General features: G+C 40.7%; 2 protein-coding genes across 5 annotated transcripts in view; both read right to left on the bottom strand.

Annotated features, from left to right (window-relative positions):
* LOC137489786 (uncharacterized) overlaps positions 1-17,690 on the bottom strand; it is a 284,916-nt gene that overhangs the window by 257,023 nt on the left and 10,203 nt on the right. The window contains exon 3 of one of the 2 annotated variants that reach the window (XM_068217821.2): positions 9,961-16,617. The exons of the other annotated variant lie outside the window; for it this stretch is intronic. Within the exon in view, the coding sequence (XP_068073922.1) occupies positions 15,641-16,617 (977 nt within the window). The 3' untranslated portion in view covers positions 9,961-15,640. Of the gene's footprint in view, positions 1-9,960; positions 16,618-17,690 lie in introns of those variants that run through there. 2 annotated transcript variants of the gene reach the window in all.
* Positions 916-9,121, bottom strand: LOC108182487 (uncharacterized). Of its 3 annotated transcripts, none has more exons than XM_073948159.1 (3): positions 8,761-9,121; positions 8,250-8,443; positions 916-7,683 (listed from the first exon to the last, which is right to left on the bottom strand). In XM_073948159.1, the coding sequence occupies exon 3, from the start codon at positions 7,332-7,334 to the stop codon at positions 3,720-3,722; it is 3,615 nt and encodes a 1,204-aa protein (XP_073804260.1). In that variant the 5' UTR covers positions 7,335-7,683; positions 8,250-8,443; positions 8,761-9,121; the 3' UTR covers positions 916-3,719. The 3 variants fall into 3 exon arrangements, with proteins under 3 accessions (XP_073804260.1, XP_073804261.1, XP_021326596.1); XM_073948160.1 differs by lacking the exon at positions 8,761-9,121 and adding an exon at positions 8,712-8,758; XM_021470921.3 differs by lacking the exons at positions 8,250-8,443; positions 8,761-9,121 and adding an exon at positions 8,122-8,203.

Raw genomic sequence — 17,690 nt, 5'->3', positions numbered from 1 at the left:
ATCTCCTATGACTAAAGTTTGTCTATATTTTATTTCTTATTTCATTCAGTCATTTATTTCTCATCTTTAATCTTGTTGTGTTTAAGGTCATGGCTGGTCGTATAAGCATTTCACTGGATGTTGTCGTGTGTATGAGTTTGTATTTGATAAAGAAAACTGAATTTTAATGTAAAGTCAAATGAGATATTGAATAAAACAACATTTCAGCTGAAGTTAAAGTCTTATTTTCTCTTGATTCTTCATCTTTATTAACACTTGATGTGATTCTCCCTTGTATATTCACTGGGTTCAGCTAATGTTGTGTCTAACAGTAATATTCTGTGCTAGTTTCAGCATCCTGATCATCTTGAGTTGCTTGTTATATCAGTTCCAGTACTGACTGATCTAATGTAGGTCTTATTGTAAAGTGTCCTGTAGAATATATGAACTAACACAGAGATCTGTAAGTGCTGTATTCATATATAAACCCATAATGTTATCTATATTCTTATTTTATAGCTCCAACACTCATTTGTTTTCTTAAAACTTTCTCGAAATTTTCCTTCAACACACTCGAGCTCAGAGAAGCTGCACAGATATCTTCAGCTCCAGTGTTGTCTCGAGGACACGCCCACAGTCAGGAGAATCTCATGAATATTCATGTCAGTGGAGCCAGTAATATTTCAGGATATACCTGTAGATCACACAGGTGTGTTTTAGTGAAGTGAAAGAGTGAAAGAGCTCAGATTGTGTTCCTGCTGCACAAGAGCGTCTGTACTTCTGCATGTGAGTTTAACACTTCTACATTACACTGATTTGTGACGATGATGAAGGGTTTATATGTGTATAAGTGTTGGGTATTGCCCAATTTAGAATGCCAGTTCTTTATGTTGCTGACCACTTCAGCACTCTGGTTAAGGAGTAGGAGTCAGGAGATAATTTCAATCTTTTATTTATGAGCAGGGAGGTAGTTTCCTTTAATAAACAATAAGTATACATAAATAATAAAATATCAAACACGAAAATATATATATATGTACTGACACAATAAATATCCCAAACCAAACAACACAGTATTTGCAGCTCTCTTAAAGTGCAGTCAATAGACTAATGTATGCTGAATGTAAACAGAATATAAATAGACATCTATGACTAAAGCTGCATTATATAAAGGGCATGTGACAGCATAAGGCATAACAAATGTAGAATATAGTAAACTGAATCATAATAAAACAAACGAGATCTCAACGAGGACATCGGGATTAGCCGCGATGCTGATGGTAGCAGCACTTTCACTTTTGGTTTACACGGAAACTAATGCTCGCGGCCGATCGCGGGTCATTAACAACATCACGCACTTAATATCAAGCATACAAGGGTAATTACAAACATGATATGAAGGAACAAACTCACTTGGCAATAACTTTACCCCGCACTTCCCAATATCTCACGGATGGCAATCGCGTCTCACTCAGATGAGTCAGCACATTCAACTTCTCATATATGGACTCAAATATGCATCCTCCGGAAGTTACATCCTACATTCATAATATAAGCCTTTTACAGAACACTCAGTAAATCGTGTTACAGCCATAGTATAAAGAATTCAGAACAGCCGCCCCCACATTTGAACAGCAAATGTGCAAGTAAAGAGAATTCTTTAAGAGTCTTTACTGTCATCTTGAAAGGCTGGCAACTGAATGAGCCGGGCTACTGGCCTAGTGTACACTTTACCTTGAACATTTATGTTTGCAGATCTTACACATCCATCATCACTGATAACAGTCTCGGCTACTTTGCCAATGGGCCACTGAGCCCTGGGCAATTGTGGGTCAACAATCAAAACCACTGAACCCACTTTTAGATTGTCGGATGAAGTTTGCCACTTTTGGCGGGTTTGTAATGTGGGCAAGTAATTCCTTGTAAACTGAGTCCAGAACTGATCCACAAGATTTTGACAAAGGCGCCATCTGCGCCGTCCCATTTCCCCTGAAGCATAAGTCACTTGTGGGAGTGACGCATCCCGCCGCACCATGAGGAGAAGGTTTGGTGTAATAGGATCTGGATCTGCAATATCAGTGGAGGCATATCCAAGCGGTTTTGAGTTCAAAATGCCCTCTACCTCTACTAATACGGTAGTGAGGACATCTTCTGAGACAGACAGGCCACCAACTGCTGCCCGTAGAGCAGTCTTTATGGAACGAACCTCTCGTTCCCAAGTGCCACCGAAATGCGGTGCATGAGGAGGGTTGAACTTAAATGTGATCTGATGATCAGCTAGCCGCTCTTTTAATGGGGATTCCATGGCAGCAAAGGCTTCTCTTAGCTCTCGATCAGCCCCACGGAAGTTTGTACCACAATCTGACCTAAGCTCCTTTGGTCTGCCACGTCTGGCTATGAATCGTCGCAAAGCAAGCAAGAAGGCATCCACATCCATGGAGTTGAGGAGCTCAATGTGAACCGCTCTTGTTGTGAGACATTTAAAAATGACTCCCCAACGTTTCTCCACTCGTCTGCCTATTTTTACCTGATATGGACCAAAACAGTCTACTCCAGTAGAGTAGAATGGTGGGCAAAGAATCCTGAGCCGCTCTGGTGGTAGGTCTGCCATTTTTGGTACCTTAGGCTGAGCTCTCCATCGTTGGCATGATGAACATTTAAGCTGGTGATGTTTAACAGCTTGCCGCCCCCTCAAGATCCAATATTGTCTCCGAAGTTCGGCGTACACTCTTTCTGTACCTGGGTGGAGCAGGCGCTCATCAAACTCTTTGATGAGAAGCTTTGTGGTTGGATGCTGTGGGTCTAATACTATAGGGTGAGTTTCCTCAGCATTTAGGCTTTCCAGCCTCCGACTCTGATTACCTCCATCACCGGATCCCACTCTGGAGCAAGACATCTTAATCGACTGTGATTTGGTACAGGTTTGTGCATTTTGAGGGCTGCGGTCTCCTCAGGAAAGCTTTGAGCCTGACACCCTTTTATTAATTCCAATTCTGCTGTGCGATGGTCCATGAGTTGCGTATCTGGTTGACTACCTGCCGCCTTTCCATCGGCCTGTCGAGTCGCTTCCACTAACTCTTTCCATGTATGGAAATGAGTGGCATCGGGGAAAGTATGATCTGGCACCACAGTCATTAAACAACAGATATTGGCACCCTTTAAATCAGGTAATCCTTCTGACCTTGATGGTTCAGGTCTTTTTGGCCAGTGCTCAGGACCCAGGTTTAGGAATGAGGGTCCCTGACTCTAGCGCCCAGGAATGGTAAAACTTTGGAGTGGTTTACCCCTGGTGATATCATCTGCTGGGTTTTGCTGTGTGTCAACATAGCGCCAAGTATTATGCTCAGTCAGATCCTGGATTTCTGAGACCCGTGTTCCAACAAAAACTTTAAATCGACATGAATCGGACTGGAGCCACTCTAGCACAGTTGTAGAATCAGTCCATAAAACTATCTGCTGGATTTTAAGGGTGATCTCCTCCTTCAGGAGCTTTGCCAGCTGTGCACCTGCTAGTGCAGCACATAACTCCAGTCGAGGTATGGATTGTTGCCTCTAAGGTGCAATTCTTGATCTGGCCATGACAAAGGTTGAATGAATAACATCTGCATACTCCACCAAGTAAGCCACAGCCCCATAAGCCCATTCGGATGCGTCACAGAACACATGTAGTTCGTACTGTTGTTGTGCATCATGGGGAATAGATGAGTAGCAACGAGGTATGGTTATATCGCTGAGATGTTTTAACTCATTGTCCCATGTGTCCCATTCATGAGATCTTGTGGTAAATTTGGGTCGTCCCAATCTCGCTTTTTAGACCACAACTGTTGAATGAGCACCTTGGCTCGCGTGGTAAAGGGCACAATGAAGCCCAGTGGATCATACTGTGTGGCTAGTATTTGATACGCTGTTCTCATTGTCAGGGTAGCATGTTCTATTGGACGATAGTGGTATCCCAGTGTATCAGCAGCACAGTTCCACCTGAGGCCCAGAGTTGGTTCCATTGGATCAGTTCTATTTTGTGCAAGCCACTGTTCTGCAGCTGAAGATCTTGCCTCAGTGGGTAGATGCGAGATCACTGCGGGCTGGTTGCTAGCCCATTGTCTAAGGTCAAAGCCACCTGTAGCTAGTAGGCTGCGCAGTTGATCAACGGACACCCTGGCTTCCGATGTGGTGGGAAAACTCGCTAGATAATTGTCCACATAGAAGCTTTGCTGGAATGTCTGTAAAGCACTTGGGTAGCTCTCTTGATTATTGCGAGCATGCTGCTGCACAGCAAAAATGGCACAACATGGGCTACTGGTTGTACCAAATGGCAAAACCTGCCATTCATATACATCTGGACAATTCTCATATTGCAGATCTCGCCAAATGAAGAGGAGAAGAGGTCTGTCCTCAGGTAACAAGCGAACCTGATGGAACATTCCCCTGATATCTGCACTTACAGCCACATTGTATTGACGAAATCTTAAAAGAACGCCCAATAATGATGGACCAAGTGCAGGCCCTGGGAGAAGTTGATCGTTCAGAGACTGACCTTGAGACCTGAATGAGCAATTGAAGACCAGTCTTGGTTTATCATTGTGACACACCAGGTGGTGGGGTATGTACCAGGCCTCTTTAGACTGGCTGATTTCTTCTGGACAAATTTTAGTGACATAGCCTGCTTTAATGAGCTTCTCAATCTCACGAGAGTAGATGGTTGCTTTCTCAGGGTCTCTCTGGAGTTTCCTCTCAATACTTCTCAAAGTAGGCATGACAGATCGAGTCGTACTCGATAGTGTAGGAGCCCCAGGTTTGCGCAGGAGAGGGGTGGCATACCGCTGGACACCCTCCACATTAATTGTCTGTGTTTTGCACTCAAGAAGTTTGATTGCTTCTTGGTCTTCCCTGGAACGAACCACCAGTTTCTCATTTCGATAAGGCAAGATGTCCAGTTGCCATAACTTTTCAACACTGCGATAAAGCAAGTCATTGGGACAGGAGGCCGCTGTAAAAAGACACTGCTGTACTGAATTGTGGATTGGTGTGCTCTTCTCTGCTCCTTGTAATGCCCATCCGAGGGCTGTGTGTATTGCAACTGGGCCACCTTTGATTCCTTGGTGGACTGGCTTATCGGCTGTGATAAGATGAACATGATCTGATCCGATCAGTACTAGTGGGCGTACGTTGTGGAAGGACTGTAGAGGGAGCCCTCTAAGGTGAGCATACAGCTTTTGAAGTCTCTGTACTGGATATGATTGCTCAACTAGATCCAAACCGGAAGCTGTGAAGGCGTCAAGTATCTGAAAACGTTTATTGGGTTCGCCTTTTGGGGAAATTTCCAGATTAATCTTGGATCCAGAAAGATGGGTAACATCTGCTCGCACTGTGCGTAAAGTCAGTACTTCAGGTTCACCTTTCAACTGAAGCATCTGTGCAGCCATAGGTAAGACAATAGTTCGTTGCGCTCCATCATCTAGTATAGCATAGGTTTCTACTGATTTGAACTTGCCATGTAGCAACACTGGAACCACTTTAAGAAGCACTCTACAGGTCACACTGGCAGGGGTGAGGTAAATACGACTCTCTGGCGTACCTGATGTGTTTGGTTGATCATTAGGTGCGATACGATGGAGCACCTTTAGATGTATTCTACCACAGTCACTGCATGGCTTTTTGAGGTTGCACATCTCTGGTGCATGAAATCTTGCACATTTCCAGCATCGCCTTCCATCTGAAATCCATTTATGGAGCTCTGCGACTGACTGCTCTTTGATATTGTCGCAGCGTGTAATGTAATGTTCTTTACTATTGCAGAACAGACATTGTACCTTAAGTGGCTTCCTTTGTTTGTTCTCTTTAGGATGGGTAGGGAGAGCAGTCTCATTGGGGGCCGCACCCTGATAAAGTACTAAGCTTGTCCCCTTTGTTCTGGCTTGAGTTTTCTCCTTTCCAATACTTGAAGGCCTTTCATGTTGATAGCGTTGCATTAGTCGATTAGACAGCCGCTGCTGCTGTGCTTTGACTTGTAGCCACCCAGCGAAGTCTTGCAGATTATAAGGGTTCAAACTTAAGGCATTAAGTTTTCCCTGCTGTTGTAGGAACTCAATGAAGCCATCTCGAAGGTATTTTGGTAGCTTGCTAAGCAAGCGGTCCACATACGAGCAACAGTTAAGCTCCATCCCTCGGGGTCCCTCTAGTGACAGCAGCATACTGACCAGAAGATGAACTCTCAAAGCGAAACTCTGAAAGCTATGACCATCATTGGGCTTTACATCTGGTGTTGTGAGGATGGCTGCTATTTCACTTTGAGCCAGTTGATGGGGCTGACCATACTGTAATTGAAGTGCTTGCATAGCTGCTGAATAGGGATATGGATGATGCCTACATGACTGCCCTATCATCTGAGCTTCAGGAAGTTTAAGATGCTCCAATAGTACATGGTATTTGTACTTTTCTGTTAGTTCAGGGTAAGGTTCAAGCAAATTGTCCAATGCTAGCTTCATATTAGCAAAATCTCGTTCACTGTCGTTTGTGAAGTCTGGAATTTTTGGTTTTGGGGGGCTGTATAAAGCACGTTGAGGTATACTACCATTGGGTGGTGCTGCTACCTGAGCTGTGACCAACTGTGGTGCGACTGCAGCCGTGCTCACTGAAGGCATTGGGCCTGAGAACATATTTTGGGGAAGTAATGTTGATGACATCATTGCTTGATACGGAGGGGCAAGATTGTGTGAATTGGGTGCATTCACCAACTGCATTTGTGAGTATGGTGTTGCAATATAGCCATAAGGTGCCATAGAACGTGGATAGACTGGTGTTGGCGAAATCACCTGTGGTTCAAGGGGGTGGAATGATCGTTCTGAATGAGCAGTGCTAGCTTGTTCCTGCCTAGGGAGAGGTCTGGGAGCCTGAGAGGACATGGGCTCATATAGCTGTGACTGTGGCAGATGGGGAACAGGAGATGCCATGCCAGATGAGGGAGGGGAACACAAAAAACCTGTAGTTTGTGGACAACTCTGATTGACTGATTCATAAGCAGCATTATGGCTCCCCACCGTTGGTCTAGAAACCATAGCTGACATCTGATGTGACTTCTCCTCTGGTCCCATTGATAAGCCTGCAGCAACTTGGTGCTCTGATTGTGGTACTGTTTCCCATGAGGGTAAGGGTGGAGGACTTGATGGATTAGAAGATGCAGGAGAAGACTGTACTGGTTCATTGTTCTCATTTCCCTGTTCCTCCCTTATGAAAGACGTAATGTGCTCCATCATCTCCTCTCTGCGCTGTTTCCGTTTCTTGAGCTGCTCTAATTTCCTGAGAAGACTGTGCATTTCAGCATTTTCTTCTTTGTCCTTCTCGTTTATGGTTTCCATTAATTTGACTCGAATACACTGCGGCTGCTGCGCCTTTTGGCTCCTCCATTACACTTTGAACCGTACTAGAGGTGAGGGCAGGTCGGTGATGGGAGTCAAGGACATAATCCTCTAGATACCTGGGGGCTTGACATTGTCGTAATGGTCTGGCATGAGAAGGAGATGTTGGATTGCCATCTGCTGACATTCTGAAGCAGTCAGTGCTCCGGCTCGAAGGACCATTTGTTGGGTATTGCCCAATTTAGAATGCCAGTTCTTAAAATGTTGCTGACCACTTTAGCACTCTGGTTAAGGAGTAGGAGTCAGGAGATAATTTCAATCTTTTATTTATGAGCAGGGAGGTAGTTTCCTGTAATAAACAATAAGTATACATAAATAATAAAATATCAAACACGAAAATATATATATATGTACTGACACAATAAATATCCCAAACCAAACAACACAGTATTTGCAGCTCTCTTAAAGTGCAGTCAATAGACTAATGTATGCTGAATGTAAACAGAATATAAATAGACATCTATGACTAAAGCTGCATTATATAAAGGGCATGTGACAGCATAAGGCATAACAAATGTAGAATATAGTAAACTGAATCATAATAAAACAAACGAGATCTCAACGAGGACATCGGGATTAGCCGCGATGCTGATGGTAGCAGCACTTTCACTTTTGGTTTACACGGAAACTAATGCTCGCGGCCGATCGCGGGTCATTAACAACATCACGCACTTAATATCAAGCATACAAGGGTAATTACAAACATGATATGAAGGAACAAACTCACTTGGCAATAACTTTACCCCGCACTTCACAATATCTCACGGATGGCAATCGCGTCTCACTCAGATGAGTCAGCACATTCAACTTCCTGTTGAAAATAATCATATGAAATGTCACGTGTAGGTCTAATACCTGCATCCTGTAGACAAATCCAGATCTCCAGGTGTGTGTGTGTCCTCCATGATGGACCTGAAGAGTTTGATCTCCAGCAGAAACTGATGAACAATCACAGATCTCCAGTCATTGATCAGCCTTCATAATTCAGCTGAATGCAGGAATAGATCAGCAGCTGAGACACTCAAATCCAGAAGCTCATCACGAGTAAACTGATGAAGAATCACAGCGTCACCCGTTTGATTATAACATCATACACACATTCACATAAAGCTTACAGGTTTAGTCATGACATTAAAGATTTAAAGCTGTTCTGCGTTGTAAATGGTGGATTTCGTCTGTTTAAAATGGCGACACAACTAAACACTTTCACTTTCGTTTCTAAAGGAGCAAACACTCTAAACAGAGCAGAGAAGAGTCAAACAGCTGCAGGGTTATCAAAGCACCTGCGGAGTTACATTTTACTAGAGTGATTTTTACCTGAAGCAGTATAAACACTCGACACAGAGAAGACAGAACAAACACATACCTGGATATCCTCCTCTTCTTCTTCTTCCTGTGTGGCGAGTTACAGAGAGCAGCGTAAAGCTGAATACCGCCACCTGCTGTACTGGAGCGTATATAATAATAATAATAATAATAATATGTTTACAGTTTGGTCAAATCAGTGTCATAGAGCTCAATGTAGATTTGTAGAGAACAAAATGAATGTTTTCCCATATATACTCTAATCTTTCTTCATGAAGTCTAGCACAGCTTGTGTTATATTCCCCATGTGTGACTGCTCTGATGAGAACAGCACAGGCATTGAGAGGCTCAGGAGTTGTCCTGTTGTGTCGCTGCACTGATACTCCTCTCGTGTGTAACTGTAGATGAAAGAATTGTGTCTCTGTAGTGGTTTAAAGATCAATATCATCATTAAAATATACTATTAAATAAATTGGATTCATTAAAAATAAAAAATACAAAGAACAGGTAAAAAGAAAATGACAAACGTAATTCATGGAGTGTCCGCTAGGGGGTAATCTAGAGCAGCAGATAGTAGGCGTTGTTTAAATGCACTGTGACCTTTTTTATTAACTGGTTTCTTTCTATGTTTTATCTATATCTGTGACACTTGCTTCATTTATTGACTGTTATTGTTTCTAATGTATGTACTCTGACCTGTCCACTAAGTTACCTTTACATGCATACACACACTCACACTCACACGCACACACTCACGCACATACCAGTACCTCACTATATTGTTGTTGTTTTTGTTTTGTTTTTGTTTCGTTGCTTTGTATTGGTTATTTGTTGATGTTTTCTTGTATTTGTAAGATTTTTGCATATTCTAATAAAAAAAAAAGAAGTAGTTTGGAAACAAATTTATGCGCTTCGCAAACGAAAATAACTATGTAGGCTTATGGATGTCTTCAGTGGAGTGTGCAACACCGTTTTCTTATCAAATGATATTTGAGTGGCAGTTCTTTAAAAATAGATAAGTGGGATGTAGATATGGAGATTTATGCATTTTTTTTATTTCAAAATATATTAATTTTGAATTATTTTATAAGACTCAAGCACCACTGTGTACACCTGAAAGTAAAAAAATAAAATAAATACAAAGTAAGTGAACCTATTTGTAAATATTGTTATTTATGCTTTGTTTCAGGCAGCAGAAAGACAACTGGACCATAGAGAACGTGACTAAGAGACGCACACAAACACACACAGACACAGCATATTAAAAATTAAATTGTTTGACAAATGCTTTATGTTTTCTGCCAATAAAGCCAATTTTAGTAACATTTTATTGATTGAGCTCTTTCTGTCTCTAACATTCAGGACAAGAAAATAACATTCTGTGAAGGTCCGCAAAATAACGTCCCTCACGCCTTTAAAGAATTCCTAATCTTGACCTTCTGGGAACGTTACTAGACAACGGCCTTAACACCAACAAGCACGTTATGAGAACGTTTTGAGAATGTCAAATTTTCCAATAAGGTTTGGTCCCCTAAACATTCTGAGAACGTTCTGAATGTTCTGTAAAGGTCCCCCAAATAACGTCCTCCAAACCCTTAAATAACTCAAAATTGTGACATTCTCAGAACGTCCTTAACACCGACAGGGACGTTCTAAGAATGTTCAGGGAACGTAAAATTGCTAGCTGGGTTGTCACTTTGTTAATATTGTTTGGAGTTTTGTTCTATCTCTCTCTCCATCTCTCCCCTTTCTGCACTGACTGCGCATGGGCGAGAAAAGCTGTAAGGGCGAAGACACACTGTAAAAGCTGTGCTTTTGGTTTATTCTCATTGAGTAAAGAGCCGTCAACAACTGCAGATCTCCGACTGGTAATTCCTTCATAAAAATAAGAAAACACAACGCAGAACCGGTTACATAGACACGCCGTGTAATGCATTTGACCTGCTTCTCAATGGCAAGAAGTGATTCAACTGGGGAAATACCAAATCCTCCTGGGTAATCTCTACATTTTGTCAAAATAAAGTTTCGAAGCTGTAGATACTTAAAAAAGTCCACATTAGGAATACTAAACTTATCCTTAATCTGTTGGAATGTGAGAATCGTACCATCCTGAATAATATCACCCACCATTTTAATGCCCTTATCACTCCAATCTTCCAGCCCAGCTCTAAGGCCTGGTGGGAAATCTGGATTTCCATGGAGAGGGGTTAATAGTGAGAAACAATTCTCATAACCTTAACGTTTTCTAATTTGTCGCCATATGTATAACATATTCTTTAAAATACTATTACCTTTGATCAGAGCAGAAGCTTTAGCAGTTGAGATATAAAGCAAATTACGTAGGGGAATCCTGTCCAGGGATGTAGCTTCAGGTCCAATCCAAGTAGATTCTGGGTCATCTATAAGCCATTCTAAAAGAAACCTAGACTGAGCAGCCAGATAATAATATAAAAAGGATGGGGCAGCTAAACCACCTGATTTAATGGGGAGAATAAGGACACTATATCGTAGTCTTGGTCTTTTTTTAGCCCAAATAAATGAAATTATAGCACTATTCAACTGGGCTATAACTTTTTTAGTAATTTTAATAGGAAGCATTTGAAATAAGTAGAGAAAGCGTGGAAGAACATTCATTTTAATGAGATGAATACGACCCAGTAAGGATAATGGTAGGGCACACCACCTATCCAAATTTTGTATTACCGATTGTAAAAGGGGAATGAAGTTTAGACTTTATAAGTCTGATATCTGAGAGGAAACTTTTATGGCCAAGTAATAAAAGCCCCCGGGGGACCACCGAAATGGATGCGATATACTAGGATTTAATCTATGCGAATTATTAAGAGGCATGGCTTCTCTCTTAGAAAAATGTATTTTGTAACCAGAGAAAGATCCATAATCATTAATTAGTGTTATCAAATTAGGTATAGATTTCTTAGGGGACTCTAAGTAAATCAAAACATCATCAGCATATAACGAAAATTTATGCTGTTGATGCTTTAAAGAAATACCTTGGATGTTTGTATCCTGTCTTATTTTTTACCGCTAAGGGTTCCATTGCTAGGGCAAAAAGTAAAGGGCTCAACGGACATCCTTGTCTTGTACCTCTTTCAATATTAAAGTTACTAGATCGAAGACTATTAGTAATTACAGCAGAAAGAGGAAAATTGTATAATATAAAGATCCAATTAATATAGTCAGCCCCTAACCCAAATTTTTTAAGTACAAAAAAAGGTATGGCCATTCCAACCGATCGAAAGCCTTTTCTGCATCAAGTGATATAACCAGTGAGTCTGGGCTACACAAAGAACAATGTTTAATAATGTTAAAAAACCTTCTTATATTATGTGATGAGAATCTACCCCGTATAAACGTCTGATCGTTATTAATAATAGAGGGTAGTATTGACTCCAATCGAGAAGCCAGTACTTTGACAAAAAGCTTAGAATCTATATTTAAAACAGATATGGGCCTATAAGAGGAGCATTCATCAGCTGGTTTACTTTTTTTGTACCAAGGAAATATTAGCTTCCATCATTGAAGGGGGAAGGACCCCTTTTTCAAATGAGTGAAGAATCATTTCATGTAACGGGCCAGATAAAATACTGACAAACTTTTTATAAAACTCTGCACTGAGACCATCAGGACCTGGTGCCTTGTTATTAGGGAGAGATTGAATACTATTCTTAAATTCACTGAGAGTTAATGGAGCGTCTAATATCTTTCTCTGGTCATCTGAAATTTGAGGAAGAGATAGGTTTGTAAAAAAAGCTTCCATATTAATTTCCGCACTATAATTAAATTGAGATGTGTACAATTGCTCAAAAAAGATTCTAAAACTATTATTAATTTCCTTATTATTATAATTCAAAGAACCATTCAACTCTTTAATACAAGGTATATTTTGAGTAGATGTCCTAACCCGCAAAAGATTAGCCAAATAGCGATTAGGTTTATTAGCAAATTCGTACATTCTTTGCTTTACAAAGAACATTGATTTCTCCACCTTTAAGTAAGTATCGCTTCCAATGCCGTTTTTGTTATTTGTATGTCACATCTTAGTTCATCTGAGGGAGACAAATTATATCTGGCCTGTAGATCATGTAGTTTGAGCTCTAAGTTTTTCTGTTCTCTTCTACTTTTTTCCTAAGCCCAGCTGAATATGATATAATTAAACCTCGAGCATATGCTTTTGCTGTATCCCAAAGTAACCCTGGGGAAACACCCAGAGTTTTGTTTTCTACAAAAAAGTGATTCATCTGTTCTGTTAAAAAACCTTCAAAATTAGGGTCAAAATTTAGGTAGGAATTATACCTTCATTGTTTAGGGAGTGTCAAGTTACTGAAATTTATGCCTATACAGACAGGTGCATGATCGGATATCAAAATATCCCCAATATTACAATACTCAACTTTACTAAAAGAAATTTTGGGGGTGAAGATCAAGTCAATTCTACTACTGGTTTTATGAACAGCTGAATAATATGTAAACTCCTTATCATTAGGGTGTAACACCCTCCAAGTATCAACCAGATCAAGTTCTTTGCAGGTATCCAAAACAGCTTTGGCTCTATTCGACATCTGACCATCATTTTGTGTTGAAGGACATTGATCTACTACTAAGGAGAAAAAAACAATTAAAATCACCTGCTATAACTGTGTTGTCACAAAGCCAATCCGCAAATTTTGAAAAACCTTAGAAATAAAATCTGTGGTCTGAATAGGTGGAAAATATATATTTAAAACTGAATTGTCTTGCCCATAAAGAGAGCCTCTTAATATAATATATCTTCCCGATTTGTTTGAGACCGTTTTAACTTCAAGTAAGGGTAAACATTTATTAATTAGGATGGCAACACCTCTGCTTTTGGTAGTAAAAGAAGAGCTAAGCACCTGTCTGACCCAGTCACTATTTAACTTAGCGTGCTCAGCAGACGATAAATAGGTTTCTTGTAATAGGGCTATATGGACCTGTTCTTTCTTTAGAAAGCTAAGAATTTTCTTTCTCTTAATAGGATTGTGTATCCCTCTCACATTCCAACTACAAATTTTTAACGTTGAGTTACTAGACATTATGTGTCAAAAAATAAAATACAAAAGGAGCCACAAAATGAGAGAAAACGCAGGTAAAAAAGAAGAAAAAAAAACAAGAAAAAAATGCAGGGGTAAAATCGTTCTTTGCACAATTTTAGAAGAATCAAGTAAAAACTATGTACATCAAAAAAATTGGAACAAAAAAAAGAGATATTAACGAAACGAAAAGGAGTCAGACTTTGGTCTGTTACGCCCATTTTGGGCGTCAGCTAGCTTCCCTCTAGTTATAGAGAAGGTGCAGGACCAGCACACGAAAAACAAGCAAAAAAATAAATAAAAAAAAAAACCTTTCTAAGGCTTCGATAAGCTACCTTTAGGTAACAGAAAAACTTCCGGACTGCAGCTCAGTCAAATATTGCGACATAAATGGCAATGAAAAAGTAATCACATATGGATCTGTCAGTATTAAAGAAACCATACTAATTTTCGATAATAAATTGTTATAATAAAATGTAGACCTCAAACCAAATGTCCGATCTCAACAGCTAAACCCTCTAAAACCATACTGGGATGGGGAAAGGATGCTCAGTCAGTAGCAGTGCGGTCAGGTGAGCCGCTCTGTAGTGGGGCAGACGCCAGAAATGCTATGACATCCTTTGGGTCCTTGAAAGACCTCTCCTGACCGTTCACCTTGACCCTGAGAACTGCTGGATATAACAAGGCAAAGGCAATACCCTTCTCTTTAAGCTGCTGTTTAACATGGTAGAATTCCTGCTTTTTCCTCATTACCAACACAGAAAAGTCCTCAAATATCATAATTGAAGCACCGTTGTAGGACAGCGTGCACGTTTGTCTCGCCGCTTGCATGATCCGAAATTTATACTGAAAGTTGTGAAACTTTAGGATAACTGCTCGGGGTCGCTGGCCAGGCGGTGGGCGGCGAGTGAGGGCGCGGTGGCATCGATCCAGTTTAACATGCTCACCTTTGAAACTGACCTGTAGCAGCTCTGGTAACCAGGATTTGAAAAAAGAGATCGGATTACTGCCCTCGCATCCCTCTGGAAGACCGACGACCCGCACATTGCATCTTCTGTTTTTGTTCTCCAGATGGTCTATTTTTGACAGCACGGACGCCAGTTTTTCCGCGAGATCAGTAAGTTTCACACCATAGGTGGTCATCGCATCCTCGGAGTCTGATACACGGCATTCTACCTCAGTAATTTGCGTGTCCAAAGTCCCAATTTTTGAGGAACATTCCTCAAGTTTCATAAGAACAGGGTCGATTTTCTTTTCAAACGAGCTTTTGACACCTTTAAGCACCTCTGTTGATATTCTTTCTACCAAGCTGTGTGTCTCAGCTCGGCTCAGCAACGACTATGCCTGGTCCGCCATGATCGTTGATTGACTGTCCTCCTGAGGCGATTTAATCTCCGTCGATTTAGAGGTTTTTGCCGACAGATTCAACTTCTTCTGGGTAGTGGGCATGATTGTATGTCCATTCACAAGGTCTTAAAGTATATGCCGTTATATGTCTTATTTTATATACTAAAAATATACCACTGAGCTGCGGAGACCAAATGTTGAGCTGCTACTCCGCCATTACCGTCACGTGACTCCGAAAAAAGATTCTGTCATCTTGATGAACGAGACTCAAAGATCCAAGTAAGTAAAATGATACGAACTTTCCATCACTACTGTCCAGTGTGAAACGTCTGGTGCAGTTTTAATTTTAGAGCTGTAATAAAAGTCTTCTCACACTCAAAGCACATATACTCTTTCACACCAGTGTGGATCTTAATGTGTTCATTAGGGTTTACTGATTGGTTGATACTCTTCCCAAACAGAGTGCATGTGAATGGTTTATCTACAGTGTGGGTCATCATGTGTTTATTAAGGTCTGAGGAGTTGCTAAAACTCATCCCACACCGAAGCTGTGGGTTTCTCTCCGTTGTGGCTTATCGTGTGTAGATAAAGGAGTGATGGTTGTCTGAAACTCTTCCCACACTGAGTGCATGTGAATGGTTTCTCTCCAGTGTGGATCCTCATGTGTTGATTAAGGTGTGATGAGCGGCCGAAACTCTTCCCACACTGAGTGCATGTGAATAGTTTCTCTCCAGTGTGGATCCTCATGTGTTGATTAAGGTATGATGAGCGGCCGAAAATCTTCCCACACTGAGTGCATGTGAATGGTTTTTCTCCAGTGTGGATCCTCATGTGTTGATTAAGGTATGACGAGCGGCCGAAACTCTTTCCACACTGAGTGCATGTGAATGGTTTCTCTCCAGTGTGGATCCTTATGTGTTTATTAAGGGATGATGAGCAGCTGAAACTCTTCCCACACTGAGTGCATGTGAATGGTTTCTCTTCAGTGTGGATCCTCAAGTGTTGATTAAGTTCTGATGAGCGGCTGAAACTCTTCCAACACTGAGTGCATGTGAATGGTTTCTCTCCGGTGTGGATCTTCATGTGTTCATTAAGGTATGATGATTGCCTGAAACTCTTCCCACACTGATTGCATGTGAATGGTTTCTCTCCAGTGTGAATCATCATGTGTTGATTAAGCAATGATAACCGAATGAAACTCTTCCCACACTGAGTGCATGTGAATGGTTTCTCTCCAGTGTGGATCATCATGTGGTCATTAAGGTGTGATGATTGGCTGAAACTCTTCCCACACTGAGTGCATGTGAATGGTTTCTTTCCGGTGTGGATTATCATGTGAATCTTAAGATTGCCATTTCCTCCAAAACTCTTCCCACACTGAGTACAGGTGAAACGATTCTTGTCTCTCCTTTTCAAAATACCATCAGTCTGTAAATGAGTTTTGTCCTCAATTTTAACATGGTGTTCCTCCTCTTTACTCCCCTCACTCTCTTCAATTAGGTCTGAAAAAAAAAAAGTTTTCATTAAGTCTTAAAAACTCTCATCAAAAGCTGAAAAGTGAAAAGACACTGGAAACATTGGCTACACACATTGTATTTCTGATGCACATTAAATGTGAAATAAATCAGATCATATTGTGTTTGGTCCATTAACGTGTACACGTTTAAGCAGATTCTATTCAATTCATCTTTATTTATCTAGTGCTTTTACAATGTAAACTGTCAAAGCCGCTTAACATAGAACTTATAATAAATTGAAACGGTGTCAGTCCAGTTTTTAGAGTTTCTTACATAATACATCATAAAAGAAATTTTGGTCACATTGATAAGACACAGATTCGAAAGGTGTAAATGGTGTGACGACCCCGGTATTCTAGTTTGCATGTGGCAGATCCGGATTAGGTGCCATGGTTGCTCCCCAATTGGTTCAAAGCATATAAATGCGAGAGTGAGCTAGCTTCTGTAGGATAGTGTGGCTACTGGCCGTCCTTGCATCAAGACCATCTCTTTATTTTGGCAACCTTATGGTTTTGTTTGGCATTATTTATGTGTAGTTAAAGTTAGTTATTTTCTTTATTTTCCCCTAGACATTTGTTTGTTTCTTGATTTGTTGCTTTATTAGTTGTGTATAATGAATAAGTTGCATATATAATTTTTTTGTCGTCTGAGCTCTTTTATGTTGCAACTTGAACGAGGGGGTCGTAACAATGGCCTATTTTTATTTGTATATATTCATAATTACAACAAAATGTTTCTCTAAAATTTGTTTAGCAGACAGGGAATACTATGGATAGAATACTATGGATAAGAAACTGTGGATAGAATGAAAGAACTGACAGGGGAAAGCAAAGAAGGAGGTGTTTTTTTTATTTATTAACAACTTATGGTTGAGAAACATACATCCAGTTAGATTATTTTGTTCTCCTGATCTGGAATACCTTATGCTTTGGTGCCGACCACACTGGCCACCAAGAGAGTTCACAGCTGTTATAATTACAGCTGTCTACATCCACCCTCAAGCCAACACAGAGCAGGCGGTTGGGAAACTGAATGGGAGCATAAGCGAGCAGGAAACC

Source organism: Danio rerio, chromosome 4, assembly GCF_049306965.1.
Source record: "Danio rerio strain Tuebingen ecotype United States chromosome 4, GRCz12tu, whole genome shotgun sequence".
NCBI classification, from domain to species: Eukaryota; Metazoa; Chordata; class Actinopteri; order Cypriniformes; family Danionidae; genus Danio; species Danio rerio.
Note: the sequence above shows the minus strand (reverse complement) of the source record. Positions and strands in the feature narration are given on the sequence as shown.